Source organism: Amblyraja radiata, chromosome 22, assembly GCF_010909765.2.
Source record: "Amblyraja radiata isolate CabotCenter1 chromosome 22, sAmbRad1.1.pri, whole genome shotgun sequence".
Classification (NCBI taxonomy): Eukaryota; Metazoa; Chordata; class Chondrichthyes; order Rajiformes; family Rajidae; genus Amblyraja; species Amblyraja radiata.
This window is the reverse complement of record NC_045977.1, coordinates 12,172,022-12,194,286: the sequence shown is the minus strand read 5'-3', so window position 1 is coordinate 12,194,286 and position 22,265 is coordinate 12,172,022. Positions and strand designations below refer to the sequence as shown.

The following is a 22,265-nucleotide window of genomic DNA, read 5'->3' as shown; positions in this document are numbered from 1 at the left end:
GGGAGAACAACTGTGCTTGAAATTAATTTCTGTGAACCTTTACATCAGCTTGAGAAAGCAGGTGTGACCCCAGTCTATTATATTATAGAAATGTATGAATTAGGAATTCATCCTCATGAGCCTGCTCTGCCATTTATTAGGACTACGATTGGTCTGAATGTAATTTTAATTTCCCCACTCTCATCTATCTGTGGGAAAGTTTCACCCCTTTGTTCACCTGAAAAGTGATGCTGCCAGCTATGTACCACTCCCTCAACACTGCTCTGGTGTGGTCATTGGTCTATTTTTTAAATTTCTGTAGCTTGAACCTATAAATCTGGTGTGAGTGTCATCACTGAAAAGCAGTAGTATGCAAAGGCAGCATTGATCCATAATAGGACCTTAACAAGATGGTCTTGATTTGCCAACCCATGTACCTCGAATGCAATTCCAATCCATTAGAACTGGATTTTTCCAAAGTCCAAATTCATTTAGTTTATTAATGTCACATGTACCGCTGTACAATGAAAAGCTTTATGTTGCACATTCTCCAGTCAGCGAAAAGACTATGCATGATTATAATCAAGCAGTCTGCAGTGTAAAGATACAGTATAAAGGGTAGACAAAAATGCTGGACAAACCCAGCGGGTGAGGCAGCATCTATGGAGCGAAGGAAATAGGCAACGTTTCGGGTCGAGACCCTTCTTCAGACCCTTCTCAACCCGAAACGTTGCCTATTTCCTTCGCTCCATAGATGCTGCCTCACCCGCTGAGGTTCTCCAGCATTTTTGTCTACCTTCGAATTTCCAGCATCTGCAGTTCCTTCTTAAACAGTATAAAGGGTATAATGTTTAGTGCAAGATAAAGTCCAGTAAAGTCTGATTAAAGGTATCATTGCAGGTATCCAATGAGGTAGATGGGAGTTCTGGACCGCTCTCTAGTTGGTGTGTGCAGAAGTCCATTAATATATAGTAGGTGTGGACGACTTTGTAAGTGCACTATTCTCTGCACATTGAAGCACCACATTATTAGTGGTTAAAACATCCTTGACTGTTGAATACATTTTGTTGTTTACATTCTGCAGTTTGTATGTTTCCAACACTGAATACTACAGGTCCAAATTTGAAACTGGGCCTGTTCTTACTTGTCTATGTTCTGAATTTATTGAAATACGAGAAGATGGGATTTTAAATTTTGACAAGGGCGTGTTAATTGCTATTGAGTTAATTGATGAGGCAAGTGTGCAGACTTTCCTATAAGCTTCTGCAAAACTATATATTTTTTAAACTACCCGCTTTGGGGGAAAAAAAATGAAATGTGCCTTTGGAAAACTGAAATAATGTGTTATTGATGATTAGTCACAACCCCTGAAATTTAACAGATACCCCCCAATCTCCAGGTACAATCTAACTAAGAAACTGCTGGAAAAAATGTTAAAAGTGAATTGGTTTGCTAGAGATATCTGTTCATCACCTGCTGTGTTTGCAAGGTGCAGTGGATAACTTTGTGATGTAAATTTATTAGATATCACTATAGTAAATCTTGTATGGAAGACATTTTGTTGGGGGATATTTACCCATGGTAGTATTTTATCATTTCAGCCAAATTGCCCCTTTTGTTGGGATTTTCATTTCTTAAAAGCAGCAATATTTACTTTGCTTTCCATTTTGGTACAAGGTTAAGGGCTACCATTAATATTTGTACAGAAGGCGTGAGATAGAGGTGCAGCAAAGATGCAGTACACAGCAATTAAGATATAATGAGACCTGCAACCTTTTTTTGTTTTAATTGATATAAAATGGAAAGTAACCCTCCAGAGATCTGCGTGAAAAATATATTATTTAAACTGATTAATCTGTGCTGGCAATAAAGATTAACTAGGCAGAAATTACATTTTCATTGTCTTTGATTTACGAATGCCTTGCAAGGCTTTCAAAATCTTCACATAGATTACAGACAATTTATTTGAGGGATGTGTTAGTCAGTGGTGTAACAATGATAACACAGTAGACATTGGTAAGTTTTAATGCCTTGAGATATTAATAACAATATCTACTTAATTGCACTTTATAATAATTTTTTAAATTACCAGAAATTTGGTTTTTTAAACACACTGATAAAATTACAAAAAAAACATGATCTGAGCGAAAACATTAAACTCTAGTACTAAAAGTGCAATAATTACAACCGAGTGTCCACTCGCTTCTCTATGGTATTTTGAGTGTGTGTTCGAACCATTTTTAAAGCACTTTTCTCCCTTGTTGCCAGGTTTCAGCAAACCTGAGCAGTCAATTGCAATTCCTTTGTTTATCGCCAGTTCTGGTCTAGCCTATATTTGTCATTGCAAAATTTGATATCACAGTACGATCTGTAGTCAACTCTAGTTAAGACCACTGACAATAGCCCATCGGTTAAATTCTACATTCGTGTGTTTCACGGTTGATTCGAGTTTAGCTGCTTGCCATCTTCCTCCAGACAGCTGTAACAATATTAATAAGGAGTTCAAACTCAATACGCCACTGTCTAGCCTTTCCCGAGGAGGGTATAATCTTGCAGATATTATCTCACATCTGAAGGGAGGATATGATGTTGTGGTCCAAGGAAATAGTGGTGTGCATCATTTCAGCCAAGCTGGAGTCTAGACTAGGAGGCTCTCCACAAGGCGTGAGGTCACCCTTATGTTGCAATCCACAGAACACTGAGTTCCATTGGTACTTATATCTACAATCCACTCTTGCATCAAAACACTTGGCTGGAAAGAATGGCCAATAGTTTCCATATTCACTTGTTCTTCATAGCCTACAAAGCTGTGCTACTCTGATGTATACGTTGCACCAGAGGAAAGGGAGAACTGATTCTCAACCTGTTGCTCCTCTGGTCTGGATGACGGGGTGGGAGAGACACTGCAGTTAGAGCCGCTACAACTGCCCCATGAAGGAGGGGCTGTATAGCAATGAGAATGAATGGCATCTCTCCTGGTGCAAGTTGAGGCCATCAGTCCTCTTCCACTATGACCCTCTGTTGCTCTGAATCTGTATGTGGTGGTGTTCCCATGTGTTTATATTCCTTGCTCTCGATGGAGGAGAGTGTGTGTGTTTGGGAGATGCTGTCAGAGTGGCCCTAGTAGAGTAACTGCAAACATTCCTGGAACAAAAGTTTTAGGGTGGTATATGTTCGGCACAAAAACATTGTGGGCCGAAGGGCCCGTTGCTGCGCTGTACTGTTCTATGTTCTAATTAAATCCTGGATGAATCAACTGGGGTGGTTGATCTACTTTTCCAGACAAGGTAGAAGTATTCCTTCACATACAGTAGACAAAAAAACTGGAGAAACTCAGCAGGTGAGGCAGCATCTATGGAGCGAAGGAAATAAGCAACGTGGCTATCTGGACAACCCAAAACGTTGCCTATTTCGTTCGCTCCATAGATGCTGCCTCACCCGCTGAGTTTCTCCAGCATTTTTGTCTACCTTCGATTTTCCAGCCTCTGCAGTTCCTTCTTAAACCTTCACATACAATACTTCCTTTGTACTTTATAGCTGTACAACGTTTTGGGGCATCAGGACATGAATCACCTAGCACAGGATACTCTGCCAGATCTATTCTGATAGCCACAGTATGTATGTGGCTGCTCCAGTTGTGTTTCTGGTCAATAGCAAACTCTAGGGTGTTGATAAGGGGAGATTCACCAATAGAACAATAACTTAAATGCATTTATAAAATATAGAATGTGTATTATTTAAGATCTTCGCCTTGTTTTTCCCTGAGACTCAGCTTGAATTTCGGAGTGGAGAGGACATAATGTTTTCTTGAGCGAATACACGATAGCGATAGCGATAGCTTCCTGAAGGTTGCAGGTCCACCACCGATTTTGTAGCAAATGGTGGTCTGGAACCTCCTTTAATACGGAAAAAATTACAAAAGCGCACTTTAAATACCCCCTGGAACCCCCCTCCCCCCCCACCCCCCACAAAAAAAATGTGGCGCATTGACCAGGTGAGGTGGCTTATCATGACCTCCTCTAGTCCTCCGCGGCTGATAGGAAGGTCGAATTTGCCCCCTGCGGCCAGGCCTCTGAAACTCCAGCTTGGCCGGAGCCAGCAGATCCGTTCCTATGGCCGACTTCCAAGACCAACTTTGGGGGTCACTATCTTAGCCTCTGAGGCCCCGACCTCTGCTCTGGCAAAACTGATAATCCAGAAAGGCTCTGAAACGAAGGGTGCTTGAAAATCGGTGATGGACCTGTAATAACTTGGTGGAGCCACACTCAGAATATTCAGTTTCATAAAAAATGTTGCATTCAGAAGCTCCTCCAAGTGAATAGTTCAAATGGAGATCAACGAGCTGAGAATTTTAATTTAATTGCAACATCCGGAAGTGGCGGCGCTGGTAAACGGCTGCGGCTCGCCTGCAGTCCGTTTGTCTTTACTTTTTTATGTTGGTTTTTTTCGTTTTGTCTAGTTAGTTTTTGTTTTTGTGGGGGGGGGGGGTTGAAACGGGGCTTGCTGTCTCTCTCTTCGAGGGAATACGACTTTTTTATCGTATCCCCCTTCTCTGCCTCCGTCTGCGCTGAGGCCTGATGGCGGAGCTGGCGACCTCGAGGCTCCGGAGGCAGAGCCTGTCAGGACTTGCACTGGGCTCGCTCCCGTGAGGGCGGCCCAGCTCGGGGCTGGAACGGTGCTCCCGTCGGAGTGGCCCAGCCCGAGGGTGGAACGGCGCTCCCGTCGGAGTGGCCCAGCCCGAGGGTGGAACGGCGCTCCTGTCGGAGTGGCCCAGCCCGAGGGAGGAACGGAACTCCCGTCGGAGTGGCCCAGCCCGAGGTGGAACGGCGCTCCCGTCGGAGTGGCCCAGCCCGAGGGAGGAATGGCGCTCCCGTCGGAGTGGCCCAGCCCGAGGGAGGAACGGAACTCCCGTCGGAGTGGCCCAGCCCGTGGTGGAACGGCGCTCCCGTCGGAGTGGCCCAGCCCGAGGGAGGAACGGCGCTCCCGTCAGAGTGGCCCAGCTCGAGGGAGGAGCGGCACTCACGTGAGGGCGATCCGGCTCGGGGCTGGAACGGTGCTCCGGTGGCTGGGACGGCGTTCTGGCGGCTATGACCTGAGTCCTGGGTTGAGCCGCGGGCCAGCGGCTGCATCCGTTGGACTGGAGGGCGGCAGCTTCGACCACCCCGGGCCGCGGTGTTTGAGCCGGCCCGTTGCGGGGTTCGGTGAGCCGCGGGACTGTTTGTACCATCGCCCGGTGGGGAATCGCCTCAGCGCAGAGGGAGAAGAGGAGGGAAGAGACTGCAGCCCTAAGATTTTTGCCTCCACCACAGTGAGGAGGTGCTTGGAGGATACACTGTGGTGGTGTTAATTTGTGTTTATTGTTGTTATTATTGTATGATTGTAAGTATGACTGCAGGCACGAAATTTCGTTCAGACCGTAAGGTCTGAATGACAATCAAGGCATTCAATTCAATTCAATTCAATTCAACAACAAGATAAGAAAGTTCTATAATCTAATGAAATCTGTCATGCAAACTCTTGATTACTTATTTCTAGGGAGAATATAACAAGGATCAGCTAAACTCAGCCAAGGGAGGCTACTGGTCAAAAAGGAGGGAAATAGATTGCTGCAAGTAACTAACTGGCTGCCTCTTTCCTATATAAGGAACAAAAATGGAAGAATACTAATGTTAAATAACACGAACCAGCAATATAAAAACGATAGAAATTGTTCCCAAGTTCCCATGTAATGTTGACCTACATAAAATATTTACCTACTCATTACGTGTCCTTATGTATCATAAAACAAAGTATCATGGCAGCTCGTGTTTCCCTTTCCCAGTATCTCCTCCGAGTCGATGGATCTATATTCTAGAGTTCAGGGTATAATGTAGGAGGTTCATGTTCCACTCCAGAACAGTTGAAAGGGACTTCAGCCTGAAACATTTAAGAAGGAACTGCAGATGCTGGAAAATCGAAGGTAGACAAAACTGCTGGAGAAACTCAGCAGGTGAGGCAGCATCTATGGATCGCTCCTTCGCTCCATAGATGCTGCCACACCCGCTGAGTTTCTCCAGCATTTTTGTCTACCTTCAGCCTGAAACATTAATCTGTTTCTCATCCCACAGTTGCAGCCTAACCAGTTGAGATTTTCAGGCATTTTCAACTTTTATTTTTAGATTCCCAGCCTGTGCAGTTTTAGACAATAGACAATAGGTGCAGGAGTAGGCTATTCAGCCCTTCGAGCCAGCACCGCCATTCAATGTGATCATCCCCACTCAGTACCCCGTTCCTGCCTTCTCCCCATATCCCCTGACTCCGCTATCTTTAAGAGCCCTATCTAGCTCCAGTATCCAGAGAACCGGCCTCCACCGCCCCCTGAATTCCACAGACTCACAACTCTCTGCGTGAAAAAGTGTTTTCTGTGTTGATTGTCACTATCTTTGATTCCTTAGCCTCTGTTAGGCTGGTTGTGATGGGTTCTGGAATCACTTTTTGTACATTCTTACGGAGAAGGGGAAAAAAGATAAACTTGCATGCTTGATGTCGTTTACTAATTATTATTTTATTAGTGATAGGAGTACAATTCAGCCCATCAAGTCTACTCCACCATTCAATCATAGCTGCTTTACCTTTCCCTCTTAACCCTATTCTCCTGCCTTCTCCCCATAACCCCTTGACACCCGTACTAATCAAGAATCAATCTATCTCAGTCTTAAAAATATCCATTGACTTGGCCTCCACAGCCTTCTGTGGTATTTATGGGAGCATGCATGCATATATTTCAAGGCAGGACTAGAATCAGCATATTATTGTGAAAGGCATTTAGGTATTCCCAAAGCAGCCTGAAAACAATAGGTTCACAAAGCATGTGGAAGCTTGTCACGACCTTTTGTACCAGGCAGAAAGGAGAATTGGTCGAGGGGGGGAAAAAAAAGTTACAATTCCAAAACTAAGTCACGAGAACTATGCTGCTCCTTGTCTTCCCTCTAGCATTTTCACTGTTGACATTTTGATTCTATCCCGGGGTCAAAGGAAAGTTAGACATCTTATTTGCTGTGTCAAACAGGCTGAAAGACTCTTCTTTATCCAAATCCATCTTGTGATTTATTTACTGGCAGAAGTTGAAAGAATATCCATTAAGTCTTAATTTCTGAAAAATCCCAGCATCACATGGATGCGTTTTCATTCCATTCACTGGCTATCATATGCCCTACCATTTCAAATTTACAGCTAATGACAGAAAAGATCTTACTAAACACTGGACTGCGCAGGCCAATAATCAAGCTTTTCATAAAATATCTGACTTTCCCCTCTTTCCTTGGGGCCACTATGTATTCCTCTGCCAAGTTGTGCAAGATTTGCACCAGCAATAAGCCAACAGGAAATGCTTCAGATTTCTTTCAGGATAATAGTCTTTCCAAGAAGGAAAAAAATATCCAACCTATTAAAATTGGATACTGAGTGCTGATTGTCCCTGCCTATTATTTGAGGGATATACCAATTGATCTATTTAATTTGGGCTGTGCGCGCATGTTATTTTACATAACAAATCTTCATTGACAAGTATTCTAATCGAGGTATACAAGGTATTTTAGAATAACCTTTCTGATATAACTCCAGTAAATGTTGTCCTTTATTATCAGGCAATGGAAGATAGGTTTCATTTATCGGATAAATAGCCCACTCACTATCAAACATAAACCAGCTGTGAAATAAACTTCCTAAGAGTTAAGCATGGGAACTCATCATGAGGAGATGTAGAGAATAATATACAGATGTTTCCCCACCTCCGCTGGGGAGATGTGCAAGAAATCAGTTTGCTGTGAGATAGGGTGGTGATGAAGGCATAAGGCTTGCTCGCCTTCATAAATTGAGGCATACAAAGCTGGGATGTTATGCTACAAATTTACAAGACACTGTTTGGATCTCACTTTGAGTACCGTTCATAAGTTCTAGGAGAAGAATTAGGCAATTCAGCACATCAAGTCTACATTCAACCATGGCTGATCTTACTTTCTCTCTCTCAACCTCATTCTCCTGGCTTCTCCCCATAACCCTGAATGTGCGCTGTTCAGGTAGCCACACTATAGGTGAGAGTTCAGAGGAGATTCTGCAAGATGTTGCTTGGATTGGAAGACTTTATTTGTGGGGAGAGATTGTAAAAGGGCGAGTTTGTTTATCCCTGAGCAAAAGAAACAGGTTTGTCTGAAATTAACGGAGTATAAACTTAAATAGGTACGGCATGAAAGGATACAGTCCTAATGTGGGCAAATGGGATCTGTGTAAATGGACAACTAGGTCAGCATGCATTTAGTGGCTGAAGGGCCTGTTTCTGTGTTGTCCAAATGAGTAACTCAGCGGGACAGTCTGAAGAAGGGTCTCGACCCGAAACGTCACCCATTCCGTCTCTCCAGAGATGCTGCCTGTCCCGCTGAGTTACTCCAGCATTTTGTGTCTATCTTCGATTTAAAACAGCACCTGCAGTTCTTTCCTACACATTTTTAAAACCAATGCTGTTCACTATTTGGTAAACAGCACTGTCAGGTGGAAGCAAATCATACGTTTATATTGAACGCAGCAAAGAGTCTGGAACATTTGGACGGCTGAATTATGCAAAAGTTCACTGAAATCCGAAGCGAATGGAAGATAAGTTCTATTCAAATAAATAGGTCAAATTTTATCTTGACATCTCTCGAGCCCCAGGGAGATTAATCTCTCCCCCCTCCCCTCCCCCATGAGCACAACAACTACATTCAAATGTGCTTCATTTGCTTTACATTGTGTTGGGAAGTCCGAGGGATATGAGAGGCAATGTAGAAACGCTAGTCTATTTTCATTCTCATTTGGATTTCATTTTCATTTCATTCTCCTTGCTTCTTCCAAATATCAGTATGCACCAGGGATTGCAGTGTAGAAAGTGAATTAACAGGCATATGTGAAATATTAATTTTCATGCCGGTTATTATCTACCTTGTTTTTCAACTACATACGTAGATTGGAGCTGCCTCAGGGTGTACAACTGCTGCTCAAAACCTGCTGTCAATAATCTAGAGGCAGGCAGAACCATCCCTGTAGTCCTACCACTGACTTGTGTCGGAAGGAACTGCAGATGCTGGTTGACACTGAAGATAGACACAAAATTCTGGAGTAACTCAGAGGGTCAGGCAGCATTTTTTGGAGAAAAGGAATAGGTGACATTTCGGGTCGAGACCCTTCTTCAGACTGGCCACTGACTTCACTGGGCAATTTTGGTCTTCATTGCTCTGGTATGCAGTGCATGATAAGACCCAGTCCAAATTCTAGTCCCATGGTTCCTTAAGAGAACCTTAGTGAATTGCTACACACAGCGATAACACGATGGTACAGCTGTTGCCGCACAGCACCAGAGTCCCAAGTTCAATCCTAACCTTGGGCACTGCCAGTGTGGAATTAGCACATTCTCCTTCTTTCCCTTGGATGGTCCAGTTTCCATCCACTTCATAAAGACCTGTCGGTTGCGATGTTAACTGTAAGTTCCCCCCAGTGTGTAGATGAGTGGTAGAATCAGGGGGAGTTGTTGAAAATGTTGGGCTTAATTTTGAATGTACGATGGAACTGCAGATGCTGGTTTAAACCGAAGATAGACACATAATGCTGGAGTAACTCGTCTGAAGAAGAGTCTCGACCCAAAATGTCACCCATTCCTTCTCTCCAGAGATGCTGCCTATCCCGCCGAGTTACTCCAGCATTTTGTGTCTATCTTGGGCTTAATTCAGATGTGCCTCCGTAATCTAGTCATGGAATGGAAAAGGCAGAAGAAAAAAAACATGCTGGTAATTTTGTCTCGTCTTTCCTTCTTGACGGCTGCAATTCACACAACACCTTCAATGCCATCTACTATGGAACAAGGAATGTTCCGATCTAAGATCATAATGGAGTGAGCAGCAAGTGAGGTCAGTATTTGTCAGGGATCCCTGCTGCCTGATAGACTGAGTTTTCTGCCAATTCTGAAGTCTTGATCTTCAAATACCCATTTTCACAAATCAAGCAAATTATATTTTGGCACATTGAAGGCAGTGATAAGTTTCATCATCGATGCCTGGCTCAATGGACAAGCAATGTCTGAGATAAGGAAAGTGGGCCATATTTTTTTTAAAGAATCTCACAATGAATATTTATTGTCAAAAAGTGGTGTAGTGAGGCAGAGGGAAGGTTGATAGAGGACCTTGACCATGGACTGACAGAACCGTATAGGATGGGAACGGGCCCTTCAGCCCACTTTTACCATGCTGACCAAATTAACATTCAGATCCACCGTCGATTTTCCGGCAACTGATGGTCCAGCACCTCCTTTAAACCAGACAAACTTACAAGAGCGCACTTGAAATACCCGCCGGAAGACCCCTGAAAATGTGGCAGCTAGGCTGGGTGAGACGGCCGGTCTCAACCTCACCGGAACCTCTGCGGCCGATTGGCGGGTTGAATTTGCCCCCTTGCCCCCTGCTGCCGGAGCTCTGAAACTCCAGCCTAGCCAGAGCTAGCGGATCCATTCCCATAGCCAACTTCCGAGGCTGACTTTGCGGGTCGGTATCTTGGCCCTCCGGCGTCTTAGGCGGAATGTTGTGCCATATATACGGCTGATTTGGTATCTCTCGGGTTGGCGGAGGTCAGCCTGGTAACCCTGCCAGGAAAGCGGTGTCTCACCCCCGCGGGCGGCTTCCAATCCAGCCCTCATCCATTTGGCTCATTAACCCTTATATATAGATATCTGGTCTGGGGGATTTGATTCCAGGTCATTGGTCGCCTAATTATAGGAAGGATGTCAACAAAATAGAGAGAGTACAGAGGAGATTTACTAGAATGTTGCCTGGGTTTCAGCAACTAAGTTACAGAGAAAGGTTGAACAAGTTAGGGCTTTATTCTTTGGAGCGTAGAAGGTTAAGGGGGGACTTGATAGAGATCTTTAAAATGATGAGAGGGATAGACAGAGTTGACGTGGATAAGCTTTTCCCACTGAGAGTAGGGAAGATTCAAACAAGGGGACATGACTTGAGAATTAAGGGACAGAAGTTTAGGGGTAACATGAGGGGGAACTTCTTTACTCAGAGAGTGGTGGCTGTGTGGAATGAGCTTCCAGTGAAGGTGGTGGAGGCAGGTTCGTTTTTATCATTTAAAAATAAATTGGATAGTTATATGGACGGGAAAGGAATGGAGGGTTATGGTCTGAGCGCAGGTATATGGGACTAGGGGAGAATACGTGTTCGGCACGGACTAGAAGGGTCGAGATGGCCTGTTTCCGTGCTGTAATTGTTATATGGTTATATGGTTATCCCTTTGCATGCTTTGTACCACTTAATGATTGCATATATTTGCAATTAGTTCTCTGGAGTAGAAGAATGGTACAGCCAGGAAGAGGTGTGCATTCAGCAAGGAGCTCGCCACACTGACACTTATTATTGGAGGTTACTAAGTCCTAATTGAGAAGACATTATAGTCATTAAGAGGTAATGAGCAGACCTAGTAACTAACCTTGCTGACAATGTGTACAGCATTACACATGAAGATTGGTGCTTTCAAAGACTCCAGCCAGAAAATTAGCTTGTAGAATTCAAATGTGAATTGACTGGACAAGGGAAGATGAGATTGGACACGTTCTCTGGAAAGATTTTCAATTGAGGCCAGAAGGTGGCCAGTCACACGGGGATATGGTCTTGATTATTGAGAGTCTTCATCATTGATTGGCTAATGACAAGGTTTGAATGGAATAAACCTTTAATAAATGGGAAAATGTATATTGTTGGATAAAACAATAAAAGTGACTCACCTATGCTGAGGCTGATCGCAACACAGTTCCATGTTGGGCCTCTTGATTCTCTCCTCTAAGCGGGTCTGTGCCACCTTCATTGGAGCTTCCTTTTGCCTAATGGCCATCTTCAACTCCTCAATGGTGCATTCCATTTGGAATATCTCTTGCAGAACCTGGGGAATAAAGCAGAGATCATGCACCATCCCATCTGGCTGCTTACCAAAACTCTTCAGTCAAAAGCAAATATTGGCTTATCCATGGTCCAAGATTATTAATTACGGCAAAGAATTAGTCAAGCAGCCTCTAACTCCATTCTAACATAGGCTTTCTTTACCTCTACACACCAGCATCTGTTAACAATAGGCATCAGTCTCATAGCTGAGTCACAAGTCTTCAAGACCCCACTCCAAGTACTTGAACACAAAACTGGGTACATTCCAGTGCAGTAGGGAGGGAAGGTTAGTTCTGTTTATTCTCTCATTTGAACACGGCACCAGTTCACTGGGTTTGTTCTTGGATCATATTCATCCTTAATCCAACATTACAAACATTTAAAAACGAGGCAATTCATAATTTTCATAAGTGCGACAGTTCGTGGGAATGTAATTAACTGTACAGCCCTTGGGATATTCCGACTAGCCATGAATATGCTTGCAAAGTAGTATATTTCAGTTCATGATATTTTGCACAGAGCTATGGCAAAATGTCAGTGGCCACAGTGTACACCGTATCGCAAAAGTGCTAGCACTTTTCTGAATTAAGTATAAAGAAACAATCTTTATCAAAGTACTCCGATGTAAAGCTGCTGCTTGATGAGAACAAAATGATGCCAATTTTCTTCCACATTTCTCCCGAGACAAATTTAATTCTGGTGTGCAATGCAGATAAAGAATGGATGAAAACCTGTCAGGCCAGCTTTCAGCCCCGCATGTATTTCACACACATTTTCAGTGACAGGTCAGGTGGTAATAGCCACTCCATTGTGCTAGCAGCAAGTATTTCATTTAAATTTGATTTAAGTTTGTTGAATTGACATCATTATGGATTACAACAAGGTTGGTTTCACTACTGTTGGCTGCTCGCCAATACAGGCTGTTACTCTATTAATAAGTCAAGACGACTTTGTTGTCACATGCACAGTTATTGTATGATCCAGACACGAAGAAAATCATGCTTGCAGCAGTATCACAGACACATGGATTCGAACAACACACGCAAAAGCATTAGGTACAGTTCTCTCCATAATGTTTGGGACAAAGACTCATCATTTATTTATTTGCCTCTGTACTCCACAGTTTGAGATTTGTAATAGAAAAAAATCACATGCGGCTAAAGTGCACATTGTCAGATTTTATTAAAGGCCATTTTTATACATTTTGGTTTCACCATGCAGAAATTACAGCTGTTTTTGCTGCGCTCTGGGAGAACAATTTCTAATCTTGTGATGTGAACTCGATAAGAAGAACTTAATGTTATCCTTCCTATCTGAATGACCAGAATTCTATACAGTACTCAAAGTGGGGTCTCACCAATGATTTGTACAGCTGCATCATGATGTCCCAATGGTTGTACTCTTCCGATGAAGGCATGCATGCCAAACACCTTCTTTATCACGCTATCCACTTGATTCATCACTTTTAGGCAACCATGTATCTGTAAACCCAAATCCCTCTGCTCTGTAACACTTTCCAGGCTATATTTACTGTGCAAGTCCTACCCTGGTTTGACAATCCAAAGTGCAACATATCAAACTTAAATGTCAGAGGTAAGTGTCATTGGCCATTCCCAGGCCAAACCTTCCCAACTGATCTAGATCTTGTTGTAAACTTAGATATCCTTCCTCACTGGTATACAAAAAAGCTGGAGAAACTCAGCGGGTGCAGCATCTATGGAGCGAAAGAAATAGGCAACGTTTCTGGCCGAAACCCTTCTTCAGACTGATGTGGGGTGGGGGGGGGGGGGGGGGGGGGGGGCGGGGAGAAGAAAGAAAAAAGGAGAAGGAGGAGCCCGAGGGCTGAGCAGTTAGAGAGGAGGTTGTGAAACTGTCTCCGGAGGTTGGAGGAGAACTTCTTCAAAATAGGCATACCTTGAGGTGATTTCGCAGTGGAGTAGACAAAGTGTTTAAGAAGGAACTGGGCAGTGGAGTACTCACTGTCTACGATAACACCAATTTTGGTGTCAGCTGCAAATTTACTTCCAATTTTAATCGCATTGTCATACAAATCATTAATGTACATAACAAAAAGCAGTGTACCTAGCATCGACCCCTGTGGGCACACCACTGATCATAGAACCAGAAACACACCCTCCACGACTACCCTTTGAACTCCTTCCCATAGGGCCAATGTTAAAGGTGCTAACTCACCTTGGAAGCCATACAATCTCACCTTCTAGATCAACATATCTACCCTACCATGTGGGCTCTTGCTAAAGCTTTGCTAAAGTCCAAAAAGACAATGTCCACTGCCCTACCCTCATTAATCCATTAGTGATACAGCACGGACATAGGCCCTTCGACCCACTGAGTCCATGCTGACCAGTGACCACCCCGCTCACTACACTATCCTACACACTAGGAACAATTTACAATTTCCAAAAGCCATTAACCTACAGTCTGAAGGAGGGTCTTGACCCGACAAGTCACCCGTTCCTTTTCTCCAGAGATGCTGCCTGACCCGCCGAGTCACTCCAGCATTTTGTGTCTATCCTCAGTGTAAAATAGCATCTGCAGTTCCTTCCTACACAATCTACAAACCTGTTAGGTTGTGGAGTGTGGGAGGAAACCAGAGCACCTGGAGAAAACTCATGGTCACAGGGAGAATGTGCAAGCTACGTATAGACAGCGCCTATAGTCGGGTCTCTGGTGCAGTAAGGCAGCAACTCTACCAATGCTCCACTGTGCTGCCCTGATCCTCTTGGTGATCTCCTCAAAATATGTTTTAAGAGTTTGTGAAAGTGATTTCCCATGGACAAAACCATGCTGACTATCCTTATTCACTGTGCTTATCCAAACAATGGTGGACCTTGTCCCTAAGATACCCCTCCACCAAACTGATCCACCACTGACATCAGGCTCACTGGCCTATAGTTCCCTGGTTTGTCCTTGCTGCACCTCTTAAATAATGATGCAACATTAGCCACCCTCCAGTCTTCCGGAACTTCACCTGCAGCTAAAAATGATGCAAATATCCTGATAGGGCCTCCGCAATTTCCTCCTGAGATTCCCACATGGTATGAAGATATACGTGGTCAGGCCCTGAGGATCTATCCACTTTAATGCACTTTATAACTGCTAATACCTCCTATTTAGTAAATCATATAGATCTCAGACATCACAACTCGTATATCTCAATTCCTTTGCTACCATGATCTGAGTAAAAGCAGAATTGAACCCTATACTCTGCTGGAATAAATTTGTACAGATCCAGAAAGTTGCTAGTCGGGTTTCTCAATACCTGAAGGATCAAGTGTTTCATCAAACTCTGCCACACCCCTTGAAACTCTGAAAATTACGTTGGTCACAGCTTTCCTCATGTGCACTGCAATGATAACAAATATTAGGTTTTGTTCTACAGTGTATGCTCTCAATAGCCAACTTTACTGGGCCTCAGAACAACTTCATATTGTCGGTCACAGTGGAATCTTAAGGGATGATCATCCTGACATGGTGCTTTTCTTTTGCTGGATGGATATTTGGCCAGGCAGCCCATGTTTCTTCCTCAGTCAGCCCACACAGAACGAACAAGAGTACAGAGTGAGTTCATTCCTGCAACTCCCTGTGGCCAATTACAGTGTGAAACCGTTGAAAGCCTCACAGCCAATCCTCTGGCTTTCTCACATTCGCTGAATTATATATAGTCATGAGAGGCAAAAAGAAAAAAACAAAAACATGTGGCCCAATCAGTTATGAAGGTGATCAGGAGAAAATCCTATGAAATACAAGGATTAAGTATGGTTTCCTTCGTATCCAGTACTCACTCAGACAATGCATGGAGAAAAGTAGGCGCAGTGGTAGTGTTACAGCAAATGCAGTGCCGGAGACCCAGGTTCGATCCCAACTACGGTTGCTGTCTCTATGGAGTTTTTGTACGTTCGCCCCGTGACCTGCTTGGGTTTTCTCCAAGATCTTCGGTTTCCTCCCACACTCCAAAGACATACAGGTTTGTAGGTTAATTGGCTTGGTAAATGTAAAAATTGTCCCTAGTGGGTGTAGGATAGTGTTAATGTACAGGGATCGCTGGTCAGCGCGGACCCGGTGGGCCGAAGGGCCTGTTCCCACGCTGTATCTCTATGCTGGACTAACTCAGCAACACGGGCAACATCTCTGGAGAGAAGGAATGGTGACGTTTCAGGTCGAGCTACTCCATTATTTTGTGTCTATCTTGGGAGTAAACCAGCACCTGCAGTTCCTTCGTACACATAATATTAGTTGGATTGGTCAGTCTAAAAATTCATTCTCACAACAATTGTGCAGTTGAAAACAGACATCTCAGAATATAGCAATACTGTGGAGATTTCAGCTGCCAAAGAGCCCATTTGGAAATCCAACTCCTAGAACAGTACAGCACAGGAACAGGCCATTCAGCCCACAATGTCCATGCCGAATATCATGCCAAGTTAATCTCATCTACCAGCACGTGATATATATCTCTCCACACCCTGTATATCCATCTGCCTATCTTAAATGCTACTATCATACCACCATTCCTGGCAGCATGTTCCAGGCACCCAGAATTCTATATAAAAAAAATATGTGTCCCCCACCACGCCTTTAAATTTCCCCCCTCTGACCTGAAATTTCCCCCTTCAAGTCTTTGACATTTCCGCCAGGGGAAAAATATTCTGTGTCTATCCTATATCTCTCTCTCATATTGTTACATACTTCTATCAGGTTCCTTCCCAATCTCCAGTGGCCCTGCATAAACAATCCAAAAAACCTTCTAATCCAGGAAGCATTCAGGAAATTTCTTCTGCACCCTCTCCAAAGCCTCCGCATTACCCTTCATGTAATGGGGCGATCTCAACTGCAACCTAACCTAAGATTTATAAAACTGCAACATGACCTCCTGACTATTATACTCAATGGGCTGACTAATGAAGGCAACAATAAGTCTTCCATACCACTCTATTTAAGGGCCTGTCCCACTTACGCGTCCTTGGCTCGCAAATTACGCGACCTCGTGGTCGCTTGAGGCGTACGGGCACCGTATGGCCGCGCGGGGCCAGTCCCACTTAGAAACGCGGAGGGGTATGGAGTTGTGCGGGGCTGGTCCCGACATCGCGCGGGGCTCCGAAATTCTTGCAGTGAACAAAATCTTTGCGTGCCAACGGCCTGTCGCAGAACTGACGGCCAAAGTGGAACAGGCCCAAGACCCTGGCGCGACGCAATGTCTCACCTTCAACAGCAGCAGAAGCAGGGAAACGATCGCCGAACTCGGCCTGGGGCTCACGGCCGTTGCGGTCCGGATCCGCCCCCACTTCTACTCCCAGAGCGGGGCCAAGAAAATTGAAGATAGACACAAAATGCAGGAGTAACTCAGCAGGACCGGCAGCATCTCTGGAGAGAAGCAATGGGTGATGTTTCGGGTCAAGACCCTTCTTTTCAGACTGAAGAAGAATCTCGACACAAAACACCACCCATTGCTTCTCTCCAGAGATGCTGCCGGTCCCGCTGAGTTACTCCAGCTTTGTGTCCATCTTCAAATGATGTCACGAGCTCCAGACGGCTGTGCGTATGCATGTAATCGCGCCCGACCTTCTCTCGACCGTCTCGGCTCAACGCGACCACGAGGTCGCGTAATTTGCATCCCAAGGACACGTAAGTGGGACAGGCCCTTTACTTGTGTTGCCACTTTCATGGATTTGAACACCAAGAAATCTCTGTACATGAATGCTGTTAAGGGTCTTGCTAATGATCTGCATACTTTTCCCTTATATTCAAACTCTAAATTGCTACACCTCACGTGCTTGGATTAGACTCCATCTGCCATTTTGCCACCTATTTGCTTTGACAACATTCCCCAGTGTCACAAATCCAGCAATTTTGGAGTTGTCTGCAAACCTAATAATTAACCCATCTACATTTACGTCCAGGTCATTTATACCATAGACAACTCCTGACATTTTATTCAGACTTTAGTTTCTCCAAAAACTGTATATCCAGTACTAGGCAGCCGACATGACAGCAGCATTGCAACATACCAAATTTACCTGCAGTGATACTTCCCATTCCCACTGGTTTGAAAAATTACTGACACTACTTTAGAGTCATAGCCGTTCAGCCCTGAAATAGGCATTTTTTCCCCCACCACATCCGGATTACCAGAAATAAACCTGCCAATTTATTTTCCATTCCTTTAAGTGGAATGAAAGTTAGATTGATTCCGTAGAGCAACGAGATTTGGTATGCAGCTTCCAGCCGATGTCATAACATAAATAACTAATAAAATTTGGATTTAGATATTGATATCCCGAGAACACGGATCGTGTTTATCGTTTTGAACTTTATTAGAGAGTCCACTTTAAATAAATGTTTATTTTCTTTGCTAGATGTATTATTTACCCATAAGCAAAGATCAAAAACCTGATTGTGGATGCACAAGTTCCATTGATCACATTGCCAGAATTAGCATATGAATGGGAGTGAATAATGACACATCAAGTAAGTTTAGTGTCATATGCACAAGTACAGTGAGGTACAAAGAAGACCATTCTTACAGCCATTGTTCCCAATATCATTATTAGGGAGGCACAGTGATGCAGTGGTAGAGATGCTACATTACAGCGCCAGAGACCCAGGTTCAATCCTGACTATGGGTGCTGTCTGTACGGAATTTGTACGTTCTCCCTGTGACCGCGTGGGTTTTCTCCGAGTGCTTCAGTTTCCTCCCACGCTCCAAAGACTTACAGGTTTGTAGGTTAATTGGCTTTTGTAAATTATAAATTGTCCTTAGAGTGTAGGATAGTGTCAGTGTACAGGTTGATTGCTGGTCAGCATGGACTCGGTGGGCCGAAGGGCCTGGCTCCGGGTTGTATCTCGAAAGTCTAAAGTTTAAAACGTAAAATGTTTGCTATAGAATGACGTAGGATCAAATAGTTGTCGGTGACCTATGTGAAGTGGAACATAATTTAAAAAGCCTGATTGTCTTCATTTTAACATTAATTTGTCATGCATAATGGATTACAGTAAATTGCTTTGGATGCAATGCTTGTTACACTTCAAAGTCCAATATAAATCAACCCGCTAATTCTCATAAAACAAAGATGTTTCTGAGAATTAAGTCATGAACAGGACACTGTATAAAATGGTAGTAATTTTTTCGATCAAAATTACTTATAAATTAAGCATTAATTCCAAAGGAGATACAAAGATGTACAGGTTCAGACAAAGAAACACAAAGAAAGTCCTTCGCTAATATCTGACAACTTCCTTAAATTTAGCAGCATGGTCAAACCAGTCCAAGAAACATCCAGATTTGTGCATAAATAAATGTTGTGAACAGAAATGCCAGAGGTGATACAATGTTATGACCAAGAGCTGGGAGTACTGACTTGTAGCTTAATACAAAATTGAAAACATGTTTTGATACAAGGCATTTTCGACACACAGAAGTGTGAAATTTGACTCCACCAGTCACACCATCTGAGCTCATCAGTAGTCCATTTCCATTTCTGTTTCTAAAGTTAAATCTCGCAAGAGGGAGGAAGGGTTGGGAACTGGGATGTGTTGAGACTGATAGAATGGTCAAGGCATTCAAGAGAGTGATTAGGAGAGAAAGAGGTTGAAATAACAAACAAGAGAAGACCATGTAGAGTCACGAGAAGTATTCATCCACCTGGAAGTTCCACATTCAGGTTATTTCTAATGTGCACCTTGTTTGGTGGTGGCTTGTAGCAATTCCTTTTAAGGACCACCTGTTAGTCCAAAGGCAGACTTGGATGACCTGATTGCAGCCATCTCAATAAAAGCCAAACCACTTTAATAACAGGACCACCAAACAGGCAGTATTGCAAATGAACTAAAACATCTTTCAAGGGCAGACATCAGATACTCATTTTGAGGTCTATGCCAAAGTGGCAGGAATACCAAACTCTAGCTCAGTATTTGTACTAGCACTGTACACGTCATAGTTCTGCAGTGAACCATTTGGTTCCCATTTTACACCTGTAAATCAAACACAGCATCAGCAAGCATCTAGTTAGAAATGACCTGTCTAATCCCAGGAGCAAAAGGTGAAAATGCCATGAGCAACCTGCGATCACCATTTTGAAGTTTCTGATCATGTCAGGAGAGCATAAGATATGCATCACCTACTCAGTTGTCCTAAATTTAGGAAATAATATCTCAATTCAGGGATGTAGTGGGATGTGATTCACTTGTTGGGTAAGCAAAGCCCCAACAACTCTTAAGCAGTTCAATACGACACAGGATTAAGGATATTGGTTGAATGATGTATTGCTATGAAACACAATATATCAGTTTCTCCCTCCTTCCTATGACAGGAATTTTTCATTTCTCTGGATACACAACAACAAGGCTGGAACTACCATGACAATCATGATCTCAAACACTGAGGACATGAGTGCTACTGTAGAGAAAACTAGTATAACTTCCACCCAAGATATCTCCTGGTATTGGCACAGTATGATTTCTTCATTAACACTCCGAGAAATCCTTAAAATTCTCTGATCCATCAGCCCTGGGTAGGTTCAAAATGGCTCGACATTACCATCTCCTCGAGTAACTACATTTGGGCAAAACTGCATCCTCCAATACATCCCACTTTTTTTCAGATACAAATACATTTTCAGTTTTCATCCCTTACCTTTGCCAGGTGCATCTGTAGCTTTTTCTTGGCGTCGCCAATTTCAAAGATGCGGTGCGTAAATGCAAGATTGACATTGTTGAACTGCTTCCACAACTCCTCCGAAGTAGCAGCCAGAAGCTTTTCAAGCTCGTCCCGCAGTCTCGACGAGGCTGCCCGCTCACACTGTGAACGCAGAATGTTTTCTTCGGAATACTTCAACCAGGAACCCGGGTTTGAGATCCTAATTAAATAATTATAACAGATGATGGTTTAAAAGTAAAAATTGCAATTTTCGTCAGTTTGAATTTAAAGCATTAATAAAAAATGGTTTTATTAAATAAATACTATTGTCTTATTGTAATAAAATCTGTAGCCTCTTTTTGTTCTAATATTTTATTTGATTCACATGTTTAAACTATAATGTTTTATTCTTAATGTTTTGTGTTTTATTCTTAATTGTTTATTGTATGTTTACATGTTGCTACTTGCGACCCGGAGCACCAAGGTATGTATGTGTATGTATGTACCTTGTATGTGTACATGTGTACATTCTTGGCCAATAAACGTATTCATTCATTCTTTCAAATGAAAAGATCTACTCTGAATCAGGTGTTTGATCAGCCATGATCACATTGAATGGCGGTGCAGACTCGAAGGGCTGAATGGCCTACTCTTGCACCTATTGTCTATTGTCTATTGATGTTTTTATTCATAAAGTTCAAGTCATCTGCAGATGGAAGCTCCGCCATACATTTCCTTGTACCTGACTGAAACCAGTTAAATAAAGTGTCCCACTTAAGCACAGTGAGACAAAGGGATCTTTGAGTCAGCAGTGTTGCGTGACAGATGTGTTGTTTATCTTTGTGGTTAGGGAATACAAGTTTACAAACTCTATTCCTCCATAACCAGAGTTAATGATTCAGAATGCTTAAATGGTGACAGGCATGTTCATCCAGATTATCTCTTTTACTCTTCCAGTGTGCTGTATGACAGCCAATGTGCTGGTGCACTCATTCTGCTTGGCATTTGCACCATGCCAAACGATTTAAACTGGAGGTGGAACACGCTCAAGATGATTTCCCATTGAATTTATAGATCAAAGATATGGATGGTATAACTTCTTTGGTATCCCCACTTTGAGAGCTGCAGAGTGTAATCCACCACTCTACAAGCAGAGAGAAGGAATGGCAATCAAGTATATCAATATGTTCCTGCTGGATTGCTCTGCCAAATATTTAAGGCGGCCAGATGCTCTTGATTGGAAAATGATGTTTCGGACAGGAAATATATTTTTTAATGTATTGCATTCCCTCTGTGGTTTTCTCCTTTAAAAACATGACACCACAAGCTTGTTGTTCCTTTCATGTTGGAAATCGAGGCCACTGGCTCTGCTGTGGTCATTACTAACGGTGAGGTCATTCAACAAGAAGTAAACATGCAACACTACAGGACGGTAATATTTGTTTAGAGTTCTGCCTGGTGAAAATCACTGCTAACAAAAGCCTTCCAACTAAAAAAAAAAAAATCACACTGCATAGCTAATCAGATCCATGCTTAAACAGTAAAGATGCTTAAACTTTAGGGATGGCACGTGTGGCGCAGTGGTAGAGCTGACGCCAGAGACCCAGGTTCGATCCTGACTACGGCTGCTGTCTGCATGGAGTTTGTACGTTCTTCCGGTGACTGCGTGGGTTTTCTCCAGGTGCTCCGGT

At 43.3% G+C, this 22,265-nt stretch overlaps 1 protein-coding gene and 1 long non-coding RNA gene across 4 annotated transcripts in view; one reads left to right on the top strand and one right to left on the bottom strand.

Annotated features, from left to right (window-relative positions):
• tekt5 (tektin 5) overlaps positions 1-22,265 on the bottom strand; it is a 47,206-nt gene that overhangs the window by 750 nt on the left and 24,191 nt on the right. For both annotated transcript variants that reach the window (XM_033040426.1, XM_033040427.1), the window contains exons 6-7: positions 20,572-20,794; positions 11,765-11,919 (exon numbers count right to left, since the gene is read on the bottom strand). In XM_033040426.1, coding sequence (XP_032896317.1) covers positions 11,765-11,919; positions 20,572-20,794 — 378 coding nt within the window. The remainder of the gene's footprint in view (positions 1-11,764; positions 11,920-20,571; positions 20,795-22,265) is intronic.
• The window catches only part of LOC116985592, a 33,453-nt gene that overhangs the window by 8,712 nt on the left and 2,476 nt on the right, over positions 1-22,265 (top strand). The window lies entirely within an intron of this gene.